Below are 22,367 nucleotides of genomic sequence, written 5' to 3' on the forward strand. Positions count from 1 at the left end.
CACACGTGTCAAACAAGTATAGCCGATCGGCTATACTATTTCTCAAAAAAAAAAAAAGAAGTTAAAAATTCGTTTATAGCCGCGGGGCTATACTATATGCAAGTCTAGGCCGAGCTTTGGCTGGACAATCGTCAAACCTTTCACAGAGAGAGAATAATGTCGAGGAGGAGATTGTTGATGCTGTTAAAACCGATCGACATTTACTCAGATTCTCAATCAGACGGTCCATCTCGCATCACCAACCCTCACTCTCAGGTAATATGACGCCCTGCCTCTGCTTCATATTTGAACTGTTTCCTCTATAAGGGTTTAGTTAGATTATTCACTTGCATATATTCAGCTTAGCATTCCAAGTGTTTGCTAAAATGCCAAAGTTGATTTCAGTTTGAACACTTTATCGGTCTGCTTTATTTTGTATGATCTAATTTAGCTTTGTAAATAAGAATTGGGAAATGATGAGAAATGAGAAAAAACTTAGTTCTTTATAATAAAACTAATTTCAATGAATGCAACAACTCCATAATGAGGGTTAAAATGAAATTAGAAGTGAGAACAGTGAAGAGATTTGTACGTTGTGCCAATTTGTAAGATTTTTTAGAGTTGGTGAAATTTTGTCTTTTTAGTTCTTTTTCTTTGTTATATTGACTTTTTGAATAATAGTTTCATGTATGAGTATGCCATGCTTCAAGATGCCAAATATGGTCAAGTTTTCATGTGTTTAGGCTTGCACAAAACTCAAGTATTTCTTCCTAGGATTCATGTTATTTGGATATTAGCCTCTCACCTTGTGCTTTGCATGCTTGAGGCCTTTCCAACAGAACCGAAGTTTGAGAAAACTGTTGGAATCAGTGGAGTGGGGAATAATTTTAAAACTAAACGGTGTGTGAACGTTTGATTTCACTAGTTTAACCATGTAAATAAGAATGCCATACCTGGAAAAGATAAATAGGTAGATTTTGAAGTATTTAAATGTTCCACCAGAAATTTTGGCATCAAGGTCAGATTACAATATTTGTTCAATAGCTTATCTCTTGGTTGTGGAAAATTTGGCCAGGAATTACAGTTAGAACTTGGACTTATTCTCCAAACTCTTTTCTTCTATTACACCCTCTTGTTAACAAATTCTCCCACCCTCTACTCTTGAGTCAGTTTTAAACCCTTGTAATTCAGTTTCTTTTGAAGGAATTGCAGATGTTACATCATTTGGAAAATAGGCTAAAGGTGCACAATGATGCAATAAATTTTTGTCAGAATATTTTGTGCCGCAAACCTGTTGAGTGGAAATCTGTAGTCCTTAACAATCTATCACAGCCCATCCATGATGTGGATCTTGTAGTTACAGTTGGTGGCGATGGCACTCTATTACAGGCTAGCCATTTCATTGATGACTCAGTTCCAGTTCTAGGAGTGAATTCTGACCCCACACGGGCTGAAGAGGTTAGTTTCTTCTTTGGCTAAGCCATAGAGTGTTAGCCTTTATATTACCATATTAGTTTCCTGAGTTTTGCTTAATCATTGCTTGTAATGAATTCATCTTTTATTCTTTTTCCTGCTTTTGGGGCAGAGACTCGTATATATCAGAGCAGCTTATTTTCCATATTTTATTTGGTTAGGTGGAGAAGCTCAGCAATGAGATCGATGCTACTAGAAGCACAGGCTATCTTTGCGCTGTAACTGTCAATAACTTTGAACAGGTAAGACCACAGCATGAATTTGATGCAAAAGGAAAGCAGAATTGAGGCCAGTCAGAGTGTGGTTGCTCTATCCTAGGGTGTCTTTAGAACTAGTCATAAGGAAAGTACTCAATTGATATTTATTTGCTTGCCAAAGCCTTCCTGATTAGGTGTTATAAGGCATCTATCTGGTGCATAAAATGACTTTTCTAAAGTGGGGTTTGATTAGTGGGGGATCTGTGTAGCCAAGCCCAATCACTTAGGAGTAAGGCTAAGTGATTTTTTATTTCCAACTCTGTGTGGTTATTCTGCATAACTTCAATATGATACCATTTATCTGTTTTAGAGTTGGGAAGCGAATGATTTGTGGCAAAATCAGTGTTTTTGAGTCTGAAGCAGGACTTCCTTTTTTAGGTTGCAAGTTTTAGAATTGATCTTTTGAAAATTTGCTCTTTTTTGTATTTCTTCATAGGTACTGGACAACATCCTCGAGGGTCGAACAATTCCTTCAAAATTGACAAGGATATCGATATGTGTGAACTCACAAGTGCTTTCAACTTATGCTCTTAATGATGTTTTGATCGCACATCCATGTCCAGCAGCAGTTTCACAGTTCTCATTCAAGTAAATCCTTATGTTCAGTTAGCATGTATCTACATTTTCCTATATTTGTTTGAATTCCTGAACTTCCCTCCCCACCTAAAAACAAAATAAACTTATAGATAGAGCTCCTTGTCTGCAGAATTAAAAGTGATGACCAGCCATGTTCCCCCTTGGTGAACTCTCGATCAAGTGGTCTCAGAGTGTCAACCGCTGCCGGATCAACAGCTGCGATGCTCTCAGCAGGCGGTTTTCCAATGCCCATCTTATCTGAGGATCTCCAGTTTATGGTAAGAGAGCCCATTTCACCAGGAGAGACCTCAAGCTTGATGCATGGATTAATCAAATCTCATCATGATCAGTCCATGGACGCTACATGGTTTTGTAAAGAGGGTGCCATTTATATTGATGGTTCTCATGTTTTCTATTCTATACAAATTGGGGATACAATTGAGATATCTTCAAAGGCTCCAATTTTGAAGGTTTTCTTATCTCAACGCTTACAGACAGCAGTGAAGAAACTTGAGGAGGCATATTTACAGAAGAAAGAAATACTTTGTAAATACTAGCTGTCCTGTATGTGCTGAACTCGTGATTTCTTCTGTCAATAAAATGACTATTTTTATCTTTATTTAGAATTTTAATTGATTAATTATTTTTTAAATCACCAAATACACACCAACAACTCGTTATTGGAATGCATGTATATGATCAAAATAATAATAAATGGTGATAACAAATAAGAAATTGTTATATATTAAAAACAAAAGTAGGGTTAGTTCGGTGCAGGTCTACCGGTAAGTCAAGATCATTTTTCACTGGGTTAGACCCCATTAGCAAGTGATCATTTTTTAATTTAATTTACACTTCTTTATTGTTATGACCCTTGAATTTTTGTTACCATAATTTTTTAATTTAATTTACACTTCATTCTTTTTATGACCCTTGAATTTTTGTTACCATTGCATATGTGAACGAAATCTGACGATTGATGCGTAATGAGTCTCGCATGCATACACCCAATACGTATTATGAGTATACCCTAACAATTGCTCACTAGACCCTTACAAATTACAATTGTTAAGTGAGGGCCTGTTTTTGCAAAGTCTAGTCTTGGCCGACCTTTGGCTGAACAACCGTCATACGCTTCACATAGACGGAGAGAGAGAGAGAGAGAGAGAGAGAGAGAGAGAGAGAGAGAGAGATGGCGAGGAAGAGATTGTTGCTGCTGTTAAAACCGTTCGACGTTTACCCAGTTTCCCAATCAGACGGTCTGGCTCGCGTCACCAACCCTCAGGTACTATGACGCTTTTGCTTCTTTCTGATTCAGTGTCCGCTAGAACATGTATCTTATTGTGGACCCTCATATTTGAACTGCTTCCTCTAAAGCGTTGCTAGTTTTGATGATTCAATTGAAATATTCAGCTTAGCGTTCAAGTTGTTTGCTAAAATGCCCAAGTTGATGACTTTGGTTTGGATACTTATAGGTGGTGCGCTTGATTTTTAATTTCTTTGTAAATGAGAAGTGGGAAATTAAAAGAAACAAAAAAGAAATTAGCTTTTCTTTATGAAAATATTCAATGAATTGAAAAACTCGATAATGCGAGTGAAATGGAATTAGAAATGAGAAAAGTAAAGAGATTTGGACGTTTTACCAATTTGAAGGATGTTTTAGTGATATTTTGTGGTGTTGAAAAAAAATCATGTATGAGTATGCCATGCTTCAAGATGGCTTGCACAAAAGCTCCAGTAATCGGCTACTAGTTTCTCATCCCACACTTTGCATGATTGAGGCTTTTACAAACAGAACTGAAGTTTGAGAAAACTGTTGGAATACAAAATGTTGATGTCACTAGTTTGATCCGGTAAACAAGAGAATGTTGTACCCAAAGAAGTTTTGACTCTATCATCGTATAGATAAATAAACTTAAGGACACAATATCTCTTCCGTAGGTATGTCTTGTTTGTGGGAAGTTTGGAAAAAACAGTTAGACTTATTCTGTAAACTTGTTTCTTCAATTACATTTTCCCTTAAATGGAGCCTCGAGTGAAGAGCAGAGAGCCATGGGCTTGCTTCTTCTCATAGTGTTCCGGACATTGATTGCCTTGCTATTTCTGAGGGATGGTTTGGTTCCATCTCTTTGTGAATTTTGCAGAGGCATACAAGTAACTCATCTCCTCTTGATTCATCATATTATGTTTTTGCCCTAAACCCTAACCGTATATCCTTTTGTTGAGTCAGTTTAAAACACCCTTATAATTCAGTTTCTTTTGATGGAATTGCAGATATTACATTACTTGGACAACAGGCGAAAGGTGCACAAGGATGCAATAAACTTTTGTCAGAACATATTGCACCAAAAGCCTGTTGAGTGGAAATCCATAGTACGCAACAATCTATCACAGCCCATCCGTGATGTGGACCTTGTTGTTACAGTTGGTGGTGATGGCACTCTGTTACAAGGTAGCCATTTCATTGATGACTCGGTTCCAGTTCTAGGAGTGAATTCTGACCCCACACAACCTGAAGAGGTTAGTTTGGCTAAGCCATAGAGTGTTAGCCTTTATGTCATCGTATTAGTTCACTTCACCGAGTTTCACTTAATTGCTCGTAATCAATTCATCGTTTTTTAATTTTTTTCCTGCTTTTGAGGCAGATACTCATATAAATCGTTGCATCTATTTTACTTCGTTAGGTTGAGAAGCTCAGTAATGAAATTGATGCTAATAGAAGCACAGGCTATCTTTGCGGTGCAACTGTCAACAACTTTGAACAGGTAAAACTCTGCCAATGAATTCAGTTGATTGGAGACAAGTCATTTTGGTTCCTCATTTCGAGGGTGTATTTAAAACTAGTTAGTACTTGAAGGAAAGGAAACATCTAATGTTCACAAAAGAGTTAGGCATTCATCTTTCTATGTCATGCTCAAACTTTTAGTTACGAGGAATATTTCCATCAAAATGATCCCTAGCACTACTTCTCTCCCGTAACTACCAAGGAGAGTAAGAGTTCTCAAAGGAAATCTATTTGCGGGCAGAATCCGTCCTGCTCTGGTGTTAAAGGCATCTCTTTTGTTCTTTTTAGGTACTGGACAGCATCCTCAAGGATCGAGCTATTCCTTCCAAATTGACAAGGATATCCGTATCCGTAAACTCACAACCGCTTTCAACTTATGCTCTTAATGATATTTTAATTGCACATCCATGTCCAGCAGCACTTTCACGGTTCTCATTCAAGTAATGTTCTTTCATGATCTGATGGTCAGATAGCTGTATATTCAACTGGTTTCTTTAGTTAACATGCATCTAACTTTTATTCTTTAAATCCCTCAACTTCCCTCCCCACCTCAAAGCAAATTAAATTTATAGATTAGAGATCATTGTTTGCAGAATTAAAGGGGACGACCAGCCATGCGCCCCCTTAGCGCACTCTCGATCAAGTGGTCTCAGAGTTTCAACAGCTGCTGGATCAACAGCTGCAATGCTCTCAGCAGGTGGGTTTCTGATGCCCATATTATCCCAGGATCTCCAGTATATGGTAAGAGAGCCCATCTCACCAGGAGCGGCCTCAAGCTTAATGCACGGGTTAATCAAATCTCATCAGTCCATGGAAGCTACATGGTTTGGCAAAAAGGGGGTCATATATATTGATGGTTCTCATGTTTCCTATACTATAAAAAATGGGGATGCCATTGAGATATCTTCCAAGGCCCCAATTTTGAAGGTTTTCTTGCCTCACCATTTACAGAACATTAGTGAAGAAACGTGAGGAGGCATATTTAGATAAAAATAAATTAAACATTTTTGTAAATACGAGCTGTGCATACGTGCGGAACTTTTGTAAACATGAGTTCAGGTGTAAGATTTTGATTCTTTGATTTCCAGGAGAAATTTACTAAGTTCAACATAGCTATGTAGACATGGTGAATGTATACAAATGGAATTGTGTTGGCTTCCTCATCATTAATCACACAGCAGCTATATGATCTGTTAAGACTGCAATCCTATATTACGTTTTTTTCCCTCCGACCTACCAATTATTACCAATTAATGAAAATTTTCTGATCGTCATAAATTGCATAAGGGATTTCCGGTGGAGAAGAGGGGAAGGGGGAAGAGTGAGAGGTGAATCAGTTTCCAGCATGCAACCCATTGCCATTTAAACTATTAACACAACACGTCCCTCTCCGATGCGGGATACTCTCGACAGCTTCACCCAAAGCAAAGGGTCACCACGAGGCATGTTACGAGATTCTTCTTTTTTTCTTCTTTTTCTTTTTTTTTTTCCCCTAAAAAAGAAATTACAGTCATAGTAAACATATCCAGCATGACCTTCGGCAAACAGTGAACTCTCGACTTCAAGCCTAGAACCTGAAAATCCAGGTCATGAAAATTCAGCAATGGATTATTGGCAGCAATGTAAATTTAGCAGAACCAAGATTGAAACTTACGTGAACATCTGAGGACGGTTACGAGAGAGCTGAGGCCTCTTTATTGGGGAGAGTATCAAGTTCCTTAAGGTCATTGAGGGGTTGCTAGCTCCAGTTCCAAACATAGGGTGAGCACCAGCCCTTCTGTTCACAGCATCAACTGGAAGAGCAGCTTGTTTTGCCGGTGAGCCAACAGAGATGTCAAAGGGACCACCAGAGTTTGAACTATTCTGTCTTGCTGGCCATATATCCTCCTTTGGCCCTGGAGTTTCAGGAGTGAGAACCGGCCAATCTGCAAGAAATAAGTCAACTGGCTTTCGAAATATTTGAGCCAGCAAAAAAACATAATGCTATGAAGTTCTGTTCAGTTTCATGATAGCATCAAATGTCAAAACTTTGTAGTGTTATTTTTCAAAATTAGTTTATGGATTTTCTGTACTCTTATACAATATTATTTCTAGTATGTCATGAAATACTATCCCGGTGTTGACAATTAGTCGATTGAACTGTAATTCTGCAACTTTAAAAGGATAAAAGTTACCTTTTCTAACAGCTTCTCTGTTATCCAAGATGTTAGCTTGGTTTGAGAAAAGATCAGGCTCATTTCTTGAATAGAAATTGGTCGCAGGTTGAAGGGCAGATCGTTTAACTGACTCGTACTCACTCCTCAATTGATCATACATTTCATCTAGTTTTCTCTTCTGTCTGGTGGTATATGAAAAGTCAAGAAAATCAACATATTAGGGCCCCAACAATGCAAATATGCCTCAGGAAATAGTATCAGTAGGTGAGGAATGGACACAAGACCTGGATTTCTCTGCAAATTTTTCCTGGAGCTCCTGCTTATCTTTGGACAAGCTTTCAATCTCTTGTTCCATCATTTGACACCTCTTCGCCATTTTCTGGTATGCAGTATGCACCTGTTCCAATTTCTCAGTGAACTTTTCTTGCATTGCTTCACATTTCTGCCGGAATTGAGCTACTATTCTGTTCATCTTGAACTGCATTTCCAGTTCCTTTTGCCCAATGTAAAACATGATACTCCTGTGTGCACTCTTCATTACTAGGAACATTGTTAAGGGAAACATGTACAGACCATTGTCTCCGTTACAAAACAGTGAGAAAATTTGCTTACAATATACACCTTATTTGGTTTGGTCACTCCCTCATAAAAATGCACCAATGGCTATGTGCTATCCCATTTTATGCTGTTCTTTCCAGATAATGGAGCAGTTTTCAAGTATCAGATTATTAAATTGCAGAGCAAATGGAAAAGGATACATATCTGTGGAGACACTCCAGCCATGGCCATCTGAAACAGAATATGTTAGAACGTTAGCAAGAAATCAAGTTAAAGGATACAGAATGTAAGGAAAAGTAATAGTACCGAGCAGGGGGGAAGATTCCATTGAATAAGGTAATATAAAGTTTGAAGACAAGCTAAGTCTATCCATTTAGGAATACTTGCTTACATTTACCCATTCATCGTTTGGATTGATATCCACAGGTTTCATAAGACTGCCAAGAATAGAGAACAATGAGATAGGCAGAATTAAATAAGACAACTGCTTTATGAAAGTAGGAAACAGGTTTGCCACATTGTTTTTATTAAAAACCCAAGTATTATTGGTGCCAGGAGCAATTACAGCTTTCTTTTTTTTTTTGGTAAGATAATAAAACTTGCCTTTTGGGTTCTATCAAAGAATTGCTTAAACTGGTTCTTACAGGAAAAAAATTCTGCAGCAACCATTGATGCCAGAAACAGAATAAATTTTGTCTTCAGCATTCATTCCATATAGTCCATATATTTACACTCTCATATTACTTATTCACAAAGAAAAAACTACAACCTCTCATTTTATGTTCATGTATGCTAAGCAGACCTGCACACCTAAAAAAAGCCAAGGCTTAAAGAATACAAATTCCCAGAAAAATGCTAGATTGTCTAAGATCTTTACCAACTCTTACCTCTTAGAGAGCACTTGATCACAAATGGGACATGCTCCATCATTGCCAAGGATCTTGCTGGCATCCTCTGTGCCTTTTCACACTATTAAGGAAACTTTTATGCAAATTTACCAATCAACCCTAAATCTACAACCCAAAAAAAAAAAAAAAAAAAAGTTACAGCTATAAAACTGTAGAGGGAAAGTTTTCCTTTGCATAGGATACACAAAAGGTGGCCACAGGTGGTGGAAACAGCTCGCCCTTCTAGTTCTCGCCAACATGCATTGCATCTCATTTTAGCCTTCAAAGACAATCTCTAATGCAATGGCATGTCTGGGGCATATAAAACATGTTGATCAACAACGCTATCTCAAGGTTTCTCAACTGATTTATATGCCTGCTGTTATTGGTTTCAAATGAGAAACCAGGGAGGCTTGTGGCCAAATAAACAAAGGAAGCGTAATATTTTTTCAATTTAGAGAGGATATAAGCATGAGGAGAAGTCATGCTTCAATGACATGGAAGTACAAAGAAACTACCATAACGCAAATGATGTGTCATGAAGACAAATTAGCAAAAGAAGATACTAGTCTGTTCATAATGGACACAAAGGCATGATGGTTTTGAAATTCAGAGTAGTTGTTACAACTTACAAACGGGAATTCAAAATTAAAGCAATGAAAGAGAACCTGTCCCAAAAATGCAGTTAAGTTCTGAAGTCTTAAGTGACTAGAAAATTTCAAAAATATTGAAGAGCTAAGATGCTAATCTCATATTTTGATGATAATAGAGAAGCCTCATGAATTTCAGTCAAGTTGGATGATTGAGCTAACAAAACTGGTTGTGAACTCAGGTATCACAACTAATCAAAACTGGAGCGAAGAAAACTTCACCCTTAAGTTTTTCCACTTAAGTCATGCATTTAACAAATTACATAATGAGGTATTTCAACAAGTATGAAGTTTACAGTTGAGTGGTGCACTCCGTACTACAAGACTTCGAAACAGCATAGAGATCTGTTATGTGCCTCATCTCGTGTACGTTAAAACACTCTTGGTATGTTAACTCAGGTAAGGGTAGGATGCTCCTCTATTTAAATCACTTACTCAAGTCTGTTTTTACCGACAAAAGTTAGCACATCAAAAAATCATTCCATCAGGTTTTAATCTTATACATGTTTGGTAATTTATTCATCTCATGAAATACTAAACTACTTTAGGTCAGCAATATCAAATATGCCACAAATTCGAAGAATGAGAAGAATGACATGAGCTTCATATGCGACTATTAACATAAAAATTTAGCCATAGTTGTGTGTTTTTTTTTTTCATTTTCCACCAAAACTTTGAACCAATGTCTGAAGTAGAAGTAAAGAACTCACTGAGTATTTTATATATGAGAAACATGTTAAATCAATTATGTCCAAATTAACAAAATTTTCTTTTTAAATTACTCTCTTTTTGTTCATCATCTCTACGGTAAAAATATGCAGAGAAAGAAAATACCTTCATGCTCACTGACAATATAATTTCCGAAATAAAAAGCATAAAAATACCGAAGACTACCCATCAATAAGTACTTATTGCTTCGTATATGCAAATTCCTTTGACTACAACGTTTTCTCAGCCACCAAACAGAGAAAAGAGAGTTCTAAACTTGAAAATAGGATCGTACCTAAACGTTAACCAAAATTCTGCGCCAAAGCTTTGATTTAGTTGCTTGCGAAGAAAGCTCTCGAACTATCAAGATACAGATAGGCTAATTGCGATTTTGCGCTCGTACATTGCGATTTTGCGCTCGTACAACTTGGCCGTTTCACGGTGTAAGCTCCGATCAGTAAAATAAATTCCTGAAAACGCCAAGGAAAGTGAAAATTACAGATGATAGGACGAGAAAATTGACGACGAAATCCAAATCACGGCATGGTAAAACTTACAGAGATTTATCGCAAAAGTTGAATTTTTCTTTGTTCTTTTGTCTCTTCCAATCTGAAAAATGAGGTTTCAGCTATACGGAGGGAACGCAGGGAGAGAACTGAAGAAAAGCCCTAGAGGTTTGAGAATGGATTTGGAGGGAAATGTTATTGCTCTGGAAGATTGGTGTGTACGGCTTCTGATTCGAATCAGAAATGGCGGGGACAAGTCACGAGCTCTGGTTTGAGATTTTGTTCACGAGAGCGAAACCTTTTTTGTGATTTTAAATTCCAAGAACCGTAGCGATATGATATTCGGGTCGGTTTTAATTGATATGAATGGCCCGACTCGAGCCCAAGCCTCTATAGCCCAACGTTTTCTATGTTCACTTCTCAACTCACCCACCACGTAAACCTAATATTTCTAAAATCTCCCTGTTTGGTTCATGGGAATGGAGGCTTGAGAATGAGAATTCAATTGTCTTCCCATATTTAGTAAGTCCAGGCATGAAATGGTTGTCTGGCACATGAGAAAGTAGGGAAAGTGAAGTCCTCCTTTTAACTTGGGTTTTGTTTTCCCTCATGGGAAAACTTGGGAAAATGAGTCAACATTCAATGCACAATTTTCATGACTATTTTGTCCCTATGAACAATTTATAATTACAACGTATCATTAAATGCATTCTTTTTTTATTTGATTTAATATGGGTATAATTTGAAAAGTATACAAACTTCGTTTTTCATTTCTACTCAAAACAAACATGGGAAATGAAACAAAGTGAAATCTCCCGGTTACTTTCCCGACATTACCAAACATGGGAAATAAATCTTTCATTCTCATTCCTTGGGAAATGACATGGAAAATAATTTCTCCTCAAATCCATTCCGTGAACCAAATGGGGCCTAAAAGCGTACATTTATTTTTAATTTGCTTTTAGGTATAGAGTGTGCCCACCATATGTGGGCCATGGGGGTGTAGTGTAGTCCTCTATGTTCTTCACCTTATATGGGGTGGAGTTGGGGCTGCTACGGTAATCATCTCGTGTGAAATTGTCAACTTAAGATTATGTATTTATCATAACAAAACAGTGATATTTCTGTTACGTGTAAGTTTTTTTGCTTAGTTAAGTAGTATTTCTCTTCTTAATGTTGTAAGAGGTCCCAAAGTCTAGGTGTTGCCAATACTATACTGAGCTTCAAGACCATAGAGATCCCAATTTCTACAAGTACACAGTTAACAGTGGTCCAATTGGGCATGTACAAATTGACCTTCCATAACATGTAGCCCTGGCCTTCTTGAACATGTGGAGATCCCAAACGATCACAACCCTATTTGCTATTTGCTTTATAATTGTAAAACTCACAATGGGAACTATATAAGGTTCTTCATAAAGGGCCTTGTTTTGTATAGGCTAGGCTGTCCTCTCCAAGGAATCTCATTCCTTACTTCATTGAAAAATCAAGAATAAGTATATATCTCGCATTACCTTTTAATTCATAACTGCACGTAAATAAGGATATAACTCGTGACGAAAATGATTCATTCAATCTATTTCTCCGTTTCAAGTTAGTAACATGTACAAGGGAGCCCACAAATATCACCAGAAGAAAGCAACAAGACACCTATCATGACTATCTTTCCTCAATGAGCACTCTTCTAGTTATCCTGTACATATCTTGTTGGTTTTCTTTATTAAAAAGCAAAATTGTAGCAATAGTCCCTCCCTACTTTATTTTTCGTCTCTAAATCTCAAAAATTGTTATGATTGATCGTCCTTCAATTAGATATCGTGTTGCATCATTTGTCATTCCGTCAATTTTGTTAGATTCTCTGTCAAAATTAAAGGCAAATTGGGAAATTCTTGTCAAATATTTCTTAGATAAATAAACTATTTAAAGAAAAAAACCACTGACGCTACCCGAAAAACAGCCACCTTATCCCCATCCCCACTTACCCAAATTTATCACCGCAACCACCCACCTCAACTCAACAGCTTCCACCTCTAAGCTTTCCCCTGCATCACCAAGCTCAAGCTCAGCACCACCAGGCTCAAATCCATCAAAATGAGCAAACCCTCTTCCACCCCACCCACAGTCCACCCCAATCTCTCGGCCACGACACTCCTCAAATAAATAAATAAATATATATATATATATATATATGTATCTCTCTCTCTCTCACAGTTGCGTTACCGCATCCCCTGTTGGTACAATTCTACATAAAATTGAATTTCTTGATTTTTTTATATTGAACTTCCCTTTTTCATTCTTGAATTGTTGTTGATTGGCTTCGTTCTATTTGGACATTAGCGTTCAGTTCTCAGATTAGGAGGCTGGGTTGCTGACGTAAGGGGAGGGTTGGTTTTTGGGGAGGGTCGTGCGACTGGGGTGAGAAGTGGTGAGGGTAGTAAATGGGTAAAAGTCTTATTTGCCCTTCAAAAAAATATCACGGGCATCACATGTGATCCACTTTGAGGGAAAAACTAACAGAATTGACAGAAATGACGAGCACTGCAACACGATATTTAATTAAAAAACCACCGTAACAATTTTTGAAGTCGATGGACGAAAAGTAAAATAGGGCCTTATTTAAGATACCATTACTACAATTTAGTCTTATTAAAATGCTGGTTTCATTTTTTGGGGGGGGGGGGGGGGTAGAAGAATGCTGGTTTCATTCGGTGCATCATTTCATGTAAATCACCATAACAAGTTTGCCTATGATCAATTATGTTTGTACATTAAAATGTAAATAAGACTAAAGCATTGCCAAACACGCTAGAGCTTTAACCCTTCAATTTTGGACCACCTACCCTACAACAACTCATTTAGTTGAAGACTTGAACAAGAAAGGCGTCCCATGCCTACCAAACAATACCAGTCCTTGGGTGAGCCCTCTCATTAATTTTTGTACCCGAAATAAAACGCCCCAAGTGGCTCCAGTGTCCACTTTAAAAACATAGTGGCATATACATAGAAATCTGCATTCTAGTTGGCTATAATATATAAAAAATAAAATAAAAACATGCTTGGATCCGAATCAATCAAATCCCGACCCGAATAGAGTGGTGCAAGCAATTGAGCTAAGATATTTGTTAAAGGAGTGGAGTATTGTAATTTCAGTTGCAAAGCAACGGCGGCCTCCTACGCCACGACACTTGTTAGAAACCTCCACGTGTACAAATTGAAATGGCTTGCTGGCCTCAAAAATAACTCATTTACTAGCTCCTCCTCCGACTGTAGGGATAGAAGAAACCCGAGAAGAGATTTTTGAAGGGTTTAGAGAGAGAGAAAGAGATGAAGATACAGTGCAACGTGTGCGAGGCAGCTGAGGCCAACGTACTATGCTGTGCAGACGAGGCAGCTCTGTGCTGGGCTTGTGATGAGAAGGTTCACAAAGCAAACAAGCTCGCAAGCAAGCACCAGAGGGTTCCTCTGTCTGCATCTCACATGCCCAAATGCGATATCTGCCAGGTGCTTAAATCCCACATCAAAAAGTTGCTTATTTTGTCATAAGAATATGAAAATCAACATGGGTTTTGTTTGAAATTTGAGTTCATGATTTGCAGGAGGCAATTGGGTATTTTTTCTGTTTAGAAGATCGAGCTTTGCTCTGTAGAACATGTGATGTTGCTATACACGCTGCTAATAGCTTGGTGTCAGCTCACCGGAGGTTTTTGCTCACCGGAATCAGAGTTGGCCCTGAGCCAACTGAGCCTGATTCTGGAGGTGATGGTGGTGGTGGTGGTGGTGGTGTTGGTGTTGGTGTTGGTGCCTCTTCTTCTTCTGTCAAGTCACGTTCTGGGTCTGGGTCTGGGTCGAGATGCGATACGCCCAATCCAATGCCTGTGGAGTGCAAGGTAGCACCGGCCGGTGTTGATGTGATGCCTTTTGCTGGGGGTTCTTCAGCTGGGACTGTTCCTCAGTGGCATATAGATGAGTTTCTGGGACTCTCTGATTTTGATCAGAGTTTTAGCTACATTGAAAATGGATCTTCCAAGGTGTGTGGCCATGGTGTCCAATGTTCAATTGTTATTAGAATTTATGATATGGTACTGCTGCTATATTCATATTACAAAATTGTGGCACCCATTTCTCTGTTTAATAAGAAATTTGGAAAGAAAGTACTGCAAATTGGTCTCAAACTCTCAATAGTCAAGGATTGTGAAATTCATAAGATTGCACTTCATTTGCAAACAGGAATGTCTCATAGGCTTGTGCTCTGGGTCACACTGACCCATTTTTACCCCCGTTTTGTTGCAAACCCCTTATGCTTATTGAAGAACCGACTTAAATTAGGCTATCAAGTAGAAGACAGAATTCAAGACTCCTTTATTTTTGTCTTAAAATAAAAAAATGAAGTACCCTTTGTGACTGATGACCTACTCCTTGTCATATTTTTTTCTAGGCTTTATGGTTATCTCAGTGCATAATGGTGTTTCTATTTTGTGCTATTTCTATCAGGCTGACTGCGGTAAACTTGGGGAGTATGACTCACCAGCTTTAAAATCATCTGAGGAGGAACTGGAAGATTATGAGTGCATAGGTGAGGTGCCAGAGACCTCTTGGATGGTACCCCAGGTACCTTCCCCACCTACAGCCTCAGGACTCTACTGGCCTAGAAGTTCTCAGATTTCATCTGATTTTGCAGTTTTTGTTCCAGACATTTGCCACTCACAAATGCAAAACCCTCTTTATTCTCAACATAACGGTACCGTCTCAAAACGTCGTAGGCAATTCTAGTCCTTGCTACAAAAGTTACCATATGTTGGATTTGTTTGACTGTGCTTATAATATCATTTTGTGTACCGTTCTGTCTTCTCTAGAGTAAGTGTAAGATTATGCTATGGTATCTGTTGAAAGTAGATTTGTCTTACTTACCACTTTCCATGTAGTGTCTGTAAACATCTTTTCACAAAATAAAAATAAATTAGTTGTATTTGGTTACTGCATCATATGGAGTTGATTTTTTCCCATTAAGATTTACAAGGTTCTCCTTTGTTCGATAGGAAAGTCTGAGTTGTTACCATGCTCATAAAATTCAATGAATTCAAGAACCCAGACCTAGTGGTTGGATGTTCAGATATTTCTATACTGAGAACCTTGCAAAGTTGTCATAAATTCAATTACCTGGTGATAAAAATATAGTCATTTTTTCCAATGCTTAGAAATGTTGAAGCTATGGTCACTTACTGGCTCCTTGGTTGCTTCAATAGTTATGAAAATTTTATGCTGGTTCAAAAATCTCAGCTGGGCTGATGTGACATCTTAGACAATCTTAACAACTGATGACCTGTCCACGACTGTTTGCCTCCCATGTCTTGTGCATTGGGTTCTCTCTTTCACATGCAGTTTATAGAGGCTCACAAGGGCTGATGCTAGCATTTTTTATATTTGATATGGTTAAGACTGATGCAGTATGATTGAACTAATATGTCATTGGTTCTCATTGAGATGCATTGAGCATCGCAAATAAAAGTTTATCCGTCTATATGTTTTGTTGGTCTCTTGTGTCAAGGTATTATGATATGCTCTACTAGAAAGTTCTGTACTTGTTTACTTGTGCATGATATTTAAGTCCCAGCCCCATGCCTACCACAACTTTATGTTTCGAGTCATGGTATTGGCATTTCATGTTTTCTTTTTGTTTTTCACTAAGGGTTCAAATACGACGCAACCTTTTATGTTAGGAATGCTTCAAATCAAATGGTATCTGCAATTTGAATGATGAAAACATGTTGAATTTGCATAAAAATTGGACAATAGCATATGCTTAAATGTTTGAATTGTTGGACAACATTGCACATGGCAAGAGGACTTTAATGGTTGGCCTGCTAGCACGAGCCCAAAAACAGGAATGCAAGGGAGGAAATATCCATTATTAGGCTTCCTTCTAATCTTGTTGTTTAGAGATTCATGTTACCACTTCTTTGTTGGTCTACAAGATGGATGGTGGTGTTGCGCCTTTATGTTTGTATGCCATATGTCTTTCTCCGTTTGTCCGCCTCTCCACGTGCAGGCCCATCATGCATGTGAGGGGGGAGTAAAACGTAAAACTTGATATACATTGTTGGCTCATTCCTTGATAGTTGACGGACAACTTAAACTTTTGGAGCTAATGGTTGTCTCATTTTCTTCCTAAGAAGTTAGTAAGAGCAACCAGATTCTTATACATTTTGATTTATGTAGTAGTTGAATACAAGTTTCCGTTGTCTGTTGCACCTCATAATTGTGTACACGATCTGTATACGATGAATTTCATTTCATTCTAACAATGTCTTCAGAATGTTGCGTATTTGATTGTACCATTAGCTATTTTGTGACTTGTGAGCACCAGATTTCCATGCCCGTTCAAACAAACGTTCCATCTAGCTTTTTCAGGAGGGCAGATATGAAATGAATAATAAAAGAATAAAAGAATAAAAAACTAGTGTCCACCAATGTATTTAATTTATTATATAAAAATATATATGTATAATAACAGATTTTGCATATAGAAATTTGTATGATTATCTTTCCCTTTTTCACCACTGTTCGTTCTTGCGACTGCCTCTCTTGGCTTCCTTGAGGATGAGTTCCAAGAGCCTCTCATACATTGCAATAGCAGATTCAAGCATATCAATGGCTCTGTTTCTATCATTTGCAGCCACTTTCAACGCATCTTCCATTTCTAATATTTTCTTTATTGGCATATTCATAAGTTCTTTGCCAGAAGACCGAAAGTGGCAATTTCCAGATCCGTAAGCACCATTCCTCATTCCAAAACCATTCGCTTTGCTACAATTTATGCCCGTAGCTGCCACCAGATCACTAATGCTCCCCATCTCATTTCCAAGCGCCATGATCACCTGACCCGCATCAACTTCCCAAACCCAAACACTCCCGTCTTCCGAAGCTGATATCAAATTCCTTCCCCCATTCACCATCACCACAGATACCACTGCCCCACTGTGCTTCGGAGTCCACGAGATCAATTCGCTGCCTTGGGTCACAAGTTGCCTGGTTCCAACTTTCAGTGATCCCTTGTGTACTGAACCATCTGATCCTGCAACATAGAACTCAGGCTCTGTTGGGTTCAATGCAACCCATGAAATAGTGCATGGAAACACAATGGTACGCAGGAGCGTTCCACGCAAGAGACTCCAGAATTTACATGTGCAATCCAATGAGCATGAGATAATCTGGGAGTTGCATAATCCCGTACCAGAAACAATGGCAGTCACTGAATCAGAATGAGCAGCAAACCTATGCAATATCAATTCTTCCACATTGTCATATCCTGAGGCTCCTACAAGCTGAAAGATGGGGACAACAACAATGGTCCCATCATCGCTGCCTGAAATCAGAAGTGACTCATCATCACTGATTGCAAGGCAAGACACAGGCTTGCTATGTGCAGGCAATGGTTTGAGCACATCCCCTGATGGGATTGAAATTCCATGCACACTGCCTGATAGGCCACCGGCAAATAGATACAACCCGTCAGACGTGGCGGTGAGGGGTGCAACAGGCTCCAGGACAGGGAGGTTGTGGAAGGCAGTTGAAGACCACCAATTGTAAAGGTGGACTGAACCAGAAGCAGTGGTTGGTGATATGTGTGAGGCAGCAATATAACTCTTCCCAACGATTGCAAGGCCTCGGCGTGGTGACCGGCTGCCTGTGAATTGTGCTAGGGCGGCGCCTGAGGAAGCATCATAGGCAATAATGGGGCCGTCAGGAGAGCTGGTGAGGACAATTTCATGTGGAGAAGAAGACATGTTTTTGAGGTGGGCTAAGAGACAATGTAGAAGAGCATGGTATGCAAGCCCAAAGGGGTTTATGAGAGGTGGCAAAACGAGGAGGGCATGTTTAAAAGAGAGGAATTCCTGGTGGTTTTTGGGGCGTTCAAAACAAGGTGCTCATCATCACATTTTGGCTGCTTCTGTTTTGTTATTGTTAGGGTAAAATGGATGGTATGGTTTATATGGGACTCTGGCTGTGAGGTGATTGGTCAAGTAGAACTGAATCACATTCACTAATTGGACACAAGAAATGGAGGTGGTTGATGACGCAATATTTCTAAGGCATCTGATATTGTTATATTATAACTGAATCATTAATTTTTAACATCCTCCTGAGGTGGTATTTAATTAGTTTTCAGATGCAGAAATCCACCCAATTGGACCATCTTATTCAATTCAAATTGACTTGACCCCTGGATTGGAATTTGGAATGGAAGGGAAGGCCTCCTATAGAAGACAGTATAAAGATTAAAGTTTAATTACGATAGTACCCTTTAATTTCCAAATTAATTGTGAAAATTACTTAATATAAAAGGGTAAAATTGGGCCTTGATACATGAACTTGCAGCAAATATAGGACAATATCATACAGTTCAGTCCTGTAATGCATGGTACAGAAACATAATTCAGAGATTTCAAAAGGAAAAGATGTTCTTCATGGAACATCGCAAAATAATCCCATTTGTCACTACATTTTTTTTTATACCATTTTGATGACAATAGTTCACCAAAACATTTTCGGAATAACTTTGAATGAGCGTATCGCAATCTCTTCATCGTTATACATACATTGAGTAGTTAAATGTAGCTTCTTCAGTTGTCAACCAGAAATTGGAGGGCAAAAATATTGAACCTCAGACGTGCAAAGGAATGATGTTTCCATAAGATGAGCTGAAATTGTACTCTGGCTCCCATGTAGAGTGCAATGGTCTAGTTTCAGTTACCAGTGTAAAACATATGCATCATGTTTGATTTTGTTAGCATAGCTGGTTGGCACTTAGGAGGAGAAGCATCTTAACCTTCGTGAATTTACATACGCAAGTTCTGGAGTAAAACCTGCTGCATGAAGACTGCTATAATGCTGCCCATGGATATGTTTATGACATTCACAGCGTCATTGTTGAGCTGTAAAACAGAGCATAGACGGCGTGTAAGAAGCACATAGAGCTAAAACACAGAACAAACCAGCAAGAAAAATTTATATTACGTAGCAGATCCAGAACGTTACAGTCAGGTATGTCTACAGAGATAGATGTTGAAAGAAGCTGCAGCTTTTGGGTTGAAGAAGAAGATCATGGTCCACCACAGATCATTCTCTAATTCATCATGAGAGAAAATCATACAAATCTATTTTTCTTAATGAACACATGTAACCCCAGGGCCCTCCATGCTTCTTAAGGTACCAAAGACCTTTGAGAAAGAAAATTATAAACACATGTAACCCCCAGAGCCCTCCATGCTCCTAAATTTACACATCCCATTTATCAACCCAACCTCAATGGGATAACAAAGCACATACTTGCCAAATTCAACATTGATTCATCAAAACATGAATTTGGCTGGTCATTGCCACTCCTTAATATTCTTAAGAGCAAACTTCCTTGCCCATGACCCAATCATACCAAACTGATTGGGTGAACAGAATAAATAAAGGAGAAAAAAAGTTACATAAAAAGAATCAAATTATTGAAATGGATGCCTACCCATCGAAATCCTTCCTTGTCTTGAAGAGCAGCACCTATAATGCTCTCACCAAAATTAGCTATTTGGGAAGCTATTATGCATATAATTGCTTCAGGGGCAGTTATCTGTTTGATGAAAAGTACAACAAACGTTATAAAATATAAAATTAAAAAAAAACAGACAAAAAGATAAAACATAAAAAAATTGAATGATTATACAGGAAACAGCACCTCACCCACAAGACAACCAACAAATGCAAGAAGAATAGCGGCCAAAAGTCCGGCAAAGGTTCCCTCGACACTTACAGCCCCCTCTGTTCCCCTTGGAACTACCTTCAATGTTGTAACTAAGTACCTGGTCAAGCAGCACAATTTAGGCAATTGAAATTTTGCATACAAGCTATGAGACCAAAGAAAATATTGCTTATCTAAGAAAAAATAAGGTTCAAAACATTCCACCGATTCTCAACTGGGTATCATAAGAATGTAACATGAAATCTAACATTTACATGAAGAGCCCAACTAAAACCAAACACAGAAACTTACGTTGTTTTGCCATAGGCCTTTCCTATCTCACTTGAGACAGTATCACTCAACTTAGTACAGAAGCTGGCAACAAACCCAAGTTGCCAAAGCCGAGAATATCCGATTCCTCCTGCTCCAAATATTGCGAGAAATGCACAAATACAACCAGCAGCACTGGATCCAATAACACTGCCTGGGCCTCTCCGTCCTTTCCTCTTCTCAGCTACCCCCTCAGCCTCCTTTTGTGCCATTCTCACCTTTGTGACTGCCGTGCCCTGATAAGATTTTGATCAAACCCCATTACGAAATATCAGCAGCAGAAATGAATTGGAAGTTAGTTCCGTTAAAGAAAAAGGATTGCTTAACAGTTAGTCTTCAATCAAGCCAATCTGCCTACCAATCAGCTTCTCAAAAAAATGTGCCAACACATAAAAATTGGGAAGAGGGGAACTAGCTAATAGCAACAAATCACATTATTTTGACCAAAATCAGAATTAGACATTACACATTTTTAGCATGAATGGTTACTGCAGTGGCAAGAATGGTCACCAGTTCAGTAGACGAAGGTATAGTCCACCAAAGCAGCAAAAGGATTACACATACTAAGAATTATTTGAAGTTTTATTTAGCTGTAATTTAATAATTCAATGAGCCACATAGCATGAAATTGTTAATTTTACAAAGTTAGAGATTTCATGAAAATCCCCGTTGAACCAAGTAAATTATCAACTGCCAGTAGGAAAGTTCAGCACCTGAAGTTTTGCAGCCCTCACTCAAATTCTGAAAACCAAAAATGAGGGGAAAAACAGAAGAGACTTTAAAGCACAATCGTTTAAATAAAGAAGAAAACTTCATACCCATTATGAACAAGTTCTATGAAATTAACAGACTGGCCAATTTATACCCAGAAAAAAAGTAGAAAAGATAAAGATCCATATTGAATTAATCTCCACAAAACACTCACAGACATAAAAGCAAGAGATTTTTCACTCACAATGACGAAGTATGTGGCCACCAAGAGAAACCCAGAAGACCCAAAAGCGCGCCAAGTGAGAGTACCAAGCAAGAAAGCAGCTGCAATGCCAGAGACAGAGAGCCCAGAGACCAAAATCGGAGAACCCAATAGAAAGATCAAGAGGTTGCTTAGGATGGCGGACTGCCACGTGGGAGGTGATGATTGGATCAGGCTCATTACCTCTGATACTGCACTCTGCACACTGGCTGCTTGAGGCTTCATCATGATCTCTTTTATGGGTTTCCTGTGGCAAGGGCTTGGAATTAGGAAATTTCTGGGGAGAATGGAGGAGGAGGAGCGGTGGGATTTTATGAAGGAAGGAACCGGAGGAGGTTTGATGTGTAATAGGAGATGAGTTGACAATGCCATTTCTTTTGTATGGGGTTTGGGATTTTGAATGCGGGTTGAGTGTTTAAGAAGAATTCTATTTGGATTCTAGCAGAGTCAGTCCATACGAAGTGTCAATTTTTTTGTTGGCCAAATTAGGAAGGGGAATGATATTCTTCTCTCACACACACACACACAAATAATGTGTTCTTAAAGTTTAAACATGAGATAATTAGTCTTTAAATTAAGGCTATGAAGTGTCAATTTTGATATTTCTATTTGGATCTTAACCCGAAATCACATAAATTAATAATATCAAGTGATAAATATAGAACTCCATCATGTTTCTCTTTTGTGGTAGGTAGCTACAACTACTAAGGAAGTGATTCTCTGAAGAAAAACACCTCCCAAATCAGCCCTAAATTAATAACAAAATGAAACATTTTTCGACGTTAGAAAGAGAAGTACACCAATA

General features: G+C 38.4%; 6 protein-coding genes across 18 annotated transcripts; 3 read left to right on the forward strand and 3 right to left on the reverse strand.

The window, feature by feature from the left end:
• The first annotated feature begins 98 nt into the window (after nucleotides 1-98).
• On the forward strand, nucleotides 99-2,904 carry LOC103325932 (NADH kinase-like). 4 transcript variants are annotated; one of them, XM_008228119.2, is made up of 5 exons: nucleotides 99-255; nucleotides 1,183-1,437; nucleotides 1,614-1,694; nucleotides 2,146-2,297; nucleotides 2,416-2,904. In XM_008228119.2, exons 1-5 carry the CDS (start codon nucleotides 157-159, stop codon nucleotides 2,840-2,842), a joined length of 1,014 nt encoding a protein of 337 aa, XP_008226341.2. In that variant the 5' UTR covers nucleotides 99-156; the 3' UTR covers nucleotides 2,843-2,904. The 4 variants fall into 4 exon arrangements, with proteins under 4 accessions (XP_008226341.2, XP_008226342.2, XP_088905193.1 ...); XM_008228120.2 differs by having other exon boundaries at nucleotides 1,192-1,437; XM_089049067.1 differs by having other exon boundaries at nucleotides 114-255; nucleotides 1,252-1,437.
• A 433-nt stretch (nucleotides 2,905-3,337) lies between these two features.
• Nucleotides 3,338-6,178, forward strand: LOC103325931 (NADH kinase). The gene is made up of 5 exons (XM_008228118.2): nucleotides 3,338-3,570; nucleotides 4,560-4,805; nucleotides 4,970-5,050; nucleotides 5,359-5,510; nucleotides 5,664-6,178. The coding sequence occupies exons 1-5, from the start codon at nucleotides 3,478-3,480 to the stop codon at nucleotides 6,040-6,042; spliced, it is 951 nt and encodes a 316-aa protein (XP_008226340.2). The 5' UTR covers nucleotides 3,338-3,477; the 3' UTR covers nucleotides 6,043-6,178.
• A 385-nt stretch (nucleotides 6,179-6,563) lies between these two features.
• Nucleotides 6,564-10,843, reverse strand: HEI10 (RING/U-box superfamily protein). 9 transcript variants are annotated; one of them, XM_089049068.1, is made up of 10 exons: nucleotides 10,587-10,843; nucleotides 10,325-10,499; nucleotides 8,876-8,983; nucleotides 8,672-8,744; nucleotides 8,176-8,221; nucleotides 7,985-8,015; nucleotides 7,511-7,766; nucleotides 7,245-7,408; nucleotides 6,725-7,013; nucleotides 6,564-6,644 (listed from the first exon to the last, which is right to left on the reverse strand). In XM_089049068.1, exons 3-10 carry the CDS (start codon nucleotides 8,943-8,945, stop codon nucleotides 6,638-6,640), a joined length of 936 nt encoding a protein of 311 aa, XP_088905194.1. In that variant the 5' UTR covers nucleotides 8,946-8,983; nucleotides 10,325-10,499; nucleotides 10,587-10,843; the 3' UTR covers nucleotides 6,564-6,637. The 9 variants fall into 9 exon arrangements, with proteins under 9 accessions (XP_088905194.1, XP_088905196.1, XP_088905195.1 ...); XM_089049070.1 differs by having other exon boundaries at nucleotides 8,876-9,047; XM_089049069.1 differs by having other exon boundaries at nucleotides 8,876-9,050.
• Nucleotides 10,844-13,755: 2,912 nt separating this feature from the next.
• Nucleotides 13,756-15,514, forward strand: LZF1 (light-regulated zinc finger protein 1). Its single transcript, XM_008228115.3, has 3 exons — nucleotides 13,756-14,036; nucleotides 14,132-14,563; nucleotides 15,027-15,514. Exons 1-3 carry the CDS (start codon nucleotides 13,860-13,862, stop codon nucleotides 15,303-15,305), a joined length of 888 nt encoding a protein of 295 aa, XP_008226337.2. The 5' UTR covers nucleotides 13,756-13,859; the 3' UTR covers nucleotides 15,306-15,514.
• A 1,479-nt stretch (nucleotides 15,515-16,993) lies between these two features.
• LOC103325928 (protein ROOT INITIATION DEFECTIVE 3-like) lies at nucleotides 16,994-18,787 on the reverse strand. The gene has a single exon (XM_008228114.2). The coding sequence runs from the start codon at nucleotides 18,317-18,319 to the stop codon at nucleotides 17,087-17,089; it is 1,233 nt and encodes a 410-aa protein (XP_008226336.2). The 5' UTR covers nucleotides 18,320-18,787; the 3' UTR covers nucleotides 16,994-17,086.
• A 121-nt stretch (nucleotides 18,788-18,908) lies between these two features.
• On the reverse strand, nucleotides 18,909-22,191 carry LOC103325927 (integral membrane protein (Protein of unknown function DUF92, transmembrane)). 2 transcript variants are annotated; one of them, XR_016125617.1, is made up of 5 exons: nucleotides 21,545-22,004; nucleotides 20,572-20,825; nucleotides 20,262-20,380; nucleotides 20,047-20,151; nucleotides 18,909-19,468 (listed from the first exon to the last, which is right to left on the reverse strand). XR_016125617.1 is itself a non-coding variant. In XM_008228113.2 (5 exons), exons 1-5 carry the CDS (start codon nucleotides 21,932-21,934, stop codon nucleotides 19,373-19,375), a joined length of 969 nt encoding a protein of 322 aa, XP_008226335.2. In that variant the 5' UTR covers nucleotides 21,935-22,191; the 3' UTR covers nucleotides 18,909-19,372. The 2 variants fall into 2 exon arrangements, 1 of the variants encoding a protein (XP_008226335.2); XM_008228113.2 differs by having other exon boundaries at nucleotides 20,257-20,380; nucleotides 21,545-22,191.
• Nucleotides 22,192-22,367: the final 176 nt, after the last annotated feature.

The sequence above is a fragment of the Prunus mume genome, linkage group LG3 (assembly GCF_029339155.1).
Source record: "Prunus mume cultivar Tortuosa linkage group LG3, ASM2933915v1, whole genome shotgun sequence".
In the NCBI taxonomy this organism is placed as follows: Eukaryota; Viridiplantae; Streptophyta; class Magnoliopsida; order Rosales; family Rosaceae; genus Prunus; species Prunus mume.

What these genes read in the sequence shown, in the direction of transcription:
- LOC103325932 (XM_089049066.1), top strand. Translation starts at nt 157, where the DNA reads ATGTCGAGGAGGAGATTGTTGATGCTGTTAAAACCGATCGACATTTAC. An exon ending in TCACCAACCCTCACTCTCAG is followed by an intron (nt 256 to 1,170) that starts GTAATATGACGC and finishes CTTGTAATTCAG; the next exon opens with TTTCTTTTGAAGGAATTGCA. An exon ending in ACCCCACACGGGCTGAAGAG is followed by an intron (nt 1,438 to 1,613) that starts GTTAGTTTCTTC and finishes TTATTTGGTTAG; the next exon opens with GTGGAGAAGCTCAGCAATGA.
- LOC103325931 (XM_008228118.2), top strand. Translation starts at nt 3,478, where the DNA reads ATGGCGAGGAAGAGATTGTTGCTGCTGTTAAAACCGTTCGACGTTTAC. An exon ending in ACCCCACACAACCTGAAGAG is followed by an intron (nt 4,806 to 4,969) that starts GTTAGTTTGGCT and finishes TTACTTCGTTAG; the next exon opens with GTTGAGAAGCTCAGTAATGA. An exon ending in CTTTCACGGTTCTCATTCAA is followed by an intron (nt 5,511 to 5,663) that starts GTAATGTTCTTT and finishes CATTGTTTGCAG; the next exon opens with AATTAAAGGGGACGACCAGC.
- HEI10 (XM_089049068.1), bottom strand. Translation starts at nt 8,945, where the DNA reads ATGAGATGCAATGCATGTTGGCGAGAACTAGAAGGGCGAGCTGTTTCC. An exon ending in GATCAAGTGCTCTCTAAGAG is followed by an intron (nt 8,222 to 8,671) that starts GTAAGAGTTGGT and finishes TATTCTTGGCAG; the next exon opens with TCTTATGAAACCTGTGGATA. An exon ending in CAAACGATGAATGGGTAAAT is followed by an intron (nt 8,016 to 8,175) that starts GTAAGCAAGTAT and finishes ATTCTGTTTCAG; the next exon opens with ATGGCCATGGCTGGAGTGTC.
- LZF1 (XM_008228115.3), top strand. Translation starts at nt 13,860, where the DNA reads ATGAAGATACAGTGCAACGTGTGCGAGGCAGCTGAGGCCAACGTACTA. An exon ending in CCAAATGCGATATCTGCCAG is followed by an intron (nt 14,037 to 14,131) that starts GTGCTTAAATCC and finishes CATGATTTGCAG; the next exon opens with GAGGCAATTGGGTATTTTTT. An exon ending in TTGAAAATGGATCTTCCAAG is followed by an intron (nt 14,564 to 15,026) that starts GTGTGTGGCCAT and finishes TATTTCTATCAG; the next exon opens with GCTGACTGCGGTAAACTTGG.
- LOC103325928 (XM_008228114.2), bottom strand. Translation starts at nt 18,319, where the DNA reads ATGTCTTCTTCTCCACATGAAATTGTCCTCACCAGCTCTCCTGACGGC.
- LOC103325927 (XM_008228113.2), bottom strand. Translation starts at nt 21,934, where the DNA reads ATGGCATTGTCAACTCATCTCCTATTACACATCAAACCTCCTCCGGTT. An exon ending in TTGGTTGTCTTGTGGGTGAG is followed by an intron (nt 20,152 to 20,256) that starts GTGCTGTTTCCT and finishes TTCATCAAACAG; the next exon opens with ATAACTGCCCCTGAAGCAAT. An exon ending in ACAAGGAAGGATTTCGATGG is followed by an intron (nt 19,469 to 20,046) that starts GTAGGCATCCAT and finishes TCTGTTTTACAG; the next exon opens with CTCAACAATGACGCTGTGAA.